This window comes from Castanea sativa, chromosome 8 (genome assembly GCF_040712315.1).
Source record: "Castanea sativa cultivar Marrone di Chiusa Pesio chromosome 8, ASM4071231v1".
Taxonomy (NCBI): domain Eukaryota; kingdom Viridiplantae; phylum Streptophyta; class Magnoliopsida; order Fagales; family Fagaceae; genus Castanea; species Castanea sativa.
The window spans coordinates 50,879,124-50,881,587 of record NC_134020.1 but is presented as its reverse complement, the minus strand read 5'-3'; the positions used below and the strand labels follow the sequence as shown (position 1 = coordinate 50,881,587).

Sequence of the window (2,464 nt, the reverse complement as noted above, 5' to 3'; positions counted from 1 at the left end):
AATGCTATTATTTGATATTTTATTGGTTAACTCTCTCCTTTCAAGTAGGGTTTTTTTTTTTCTTCTTTTTAACAAAAAAATGGTAGGTTTTTTTTTTTAGAGTACAGTATATAGGATCAAGTAGATGAGGATTCTTTAGAACTCTCCTTAAGATAAGATAATTCCATGTAGAGTTCTTAAAATCTTATATATGGCACATTGCCATTCATCATTATCAGGCAAGCATGCTCTATCTATCTTTCTATAAAACGATCTTTTGTAGGTGCAAGGGATTGTTTATCTCCATCAAACATGCATGTATTTGGTCACTAGACACCGCTCTTTGTTTGGTATATATGTTGTAATAGATTCAGTAATGGAATAGTAATCTGTAATAGCAATTTAGTCATTTGGTTACATCTTTATTACTTGAATTATTTATTACATAGGAATAATTATTGTTTAAATTGATGAATAACTATTCCTTTTTTAAAAGAGTAGTAATAGCTATTTCTTGGAGTCCAAATTTAGACCCTATTTCTTGGTGCATGTTTTAAAATTTATGTATTCAAAAACATAAATTTTCCTTATACATCATCTTTTACAAGTTTTTTTTAAGGTTTTCAAATTAAAATATTTTCAAAAATATAGAATTTCCTTATATATCATCTTCTACACTAAGTGATATACATATATATCAAATGTGGCCATAGGGTTTAAAAAGTAGGTTATGTGGCAATCCCTCACTCAGTCTCCTCTTCCTCAATCACCACACTGTCCCTCAAAGAAACAATAATGGAGCAGAGAAAAGAAAACGTAGTGTTGTTCCCATTCATGGCACAGGGTCATATAAGGCCTTTCTTAGCATTAGCCTTCCAAATAGTACAAAGTAAGAATTACACTGTAACCTTTATCAACACCTCTCTCAATATCAAAAAACTCCAACCTTCTCTCCCTTCAAGCTCCTCCATTCGCCTCCTTGAAATCCCTTTCCTCAGCTCTGATCATGGCCTTCCTCCAGATGCTGAGAACACTGATGCTTTTCCCCAATTCATTGGCCAACTCATCGAAGCTTCTCATTCTTTCAAACCTTCTTTTAAAACTCTCATTTCCAATCTTATAGAAGAGCAAAATGGCCAAAGACCACTTTGCATTATAGCCGATATGTTCTTCTCTTGGACTGCAGAGGTTGCTCACGAATTTGGAGTTTTTAACGCAATCTTCAACGCTGGTGGTGGCTATGGCATGGGGGTATTTCACAATCTCTGGTTAAACCTCCCTCACTTGAAAACAGATTCCAATGAATTCCCACTTCCGGGCTTTCCTGATTCTTGTCGAATACGCATAAATCAAATGCCGGAGCATCTTAGATTTTCTAAACTTGATGATTCATGGATAAAGTTTATGCATAGAGTGTTTGATGAATGGTTGGAATCTGATGCGTTTTTGTTCAATACAGTGGAAGAGATTGATCAAATTGGATTGACATATTTCAGGCAGCAAATGAATCGCCCGGTGTGGCCTATTGGGCCTGTGAAACTCACCTTGGGAAGCAAAGCTGGTTCTGGAACAGACTCGGGTATTACATGGGAACTATGTAAGAATTGGCTAGACTCAAAACCTTATGGTTCAGTTCTATATGTTTCATTCGGGTCACAAAGCACTATTTCATTGTCTCAAATGATTGAGTTGGCAAAGGCATTAGAGGCTAGTGGCAAGGATTTCATCTGGGTTATTAGGCCACCTTTAGAGTTTGACATTAACTCGGAGTTCAATGCTGAAGAATGGTTACCAAAAGGATTTGAACAACGTGTAGGAGTTGAAAATAAGGGACTTTTGGTGCACAATTGGGCACCCCAGGTGGAAATTTTGTCACACAAATCTGTGGGTGCTTTTTTGAGTCACTGTGGATGGAACTCTGTGCTTGATTCTCTTAGTCATGGAGTTCCCATTTTGGCTTGGCCTATTATGGCTGAGCAGCATTTCAATGCAAAGAAGTTGGAGGAAGAGATGGGAATTTGTGTTGAGGTGGCTAATGGGGCAAGCAGAGAGGTTAGTCATGAAGATATAGTGGCCAAGATTGAGTTGGTGATGAATGAGACTGAGAAAGGAAAGGATATGAAAAGGAAAGCTGGTGAGGTGATGGACATTATCAAGAATGCTAAGAAAGATGAAGATGGTTTCACGGGAACTTCTGTCAAAGCCATTGATGAATTCTTCAATGCTGCATTAATATGGAGAGAGAAGAAGAAAACCACCTAGCAGAAATTGTAGTAAGAAATTGTGAAAAGTTTTGTTGTCCTAAACTTTCCCATGTAGTATAATGGAATAAATATTTTCATTAATACTTTTTTTTTTTTTTGCTGAAATTTTCATTAATACACTTGATTGTAAAATAGAAATCGAACCACAAATCTCTATTTTTAGAAACACAATAATTTTATAATTATTATTCACAAAGAGATAGTTTGAATTTTTTTTTAAT

General features: G+C 35.7%; 1 protein-coding gene across 1 annotated transcript; it reads left to right on the top strand.

The window, feature by feature from the left end:
* Window positions 1-774: 774 nt before the first annotated feature.
* Window positions 775-2,241, top strand: LOC142606506 (UDP-glycosyltransferase 92A1-like). Its single transcript, XM_075777843.1, has one exon. It carries the CDS (start codon window positions 775-777, stop codon window positions 2,239-2,241), a length of 1,467 nt encoding a protein of 488 aa, XP_075633958.1.
* Window positions 2,242-2,464: the final 223 nt, after the last annotated feature.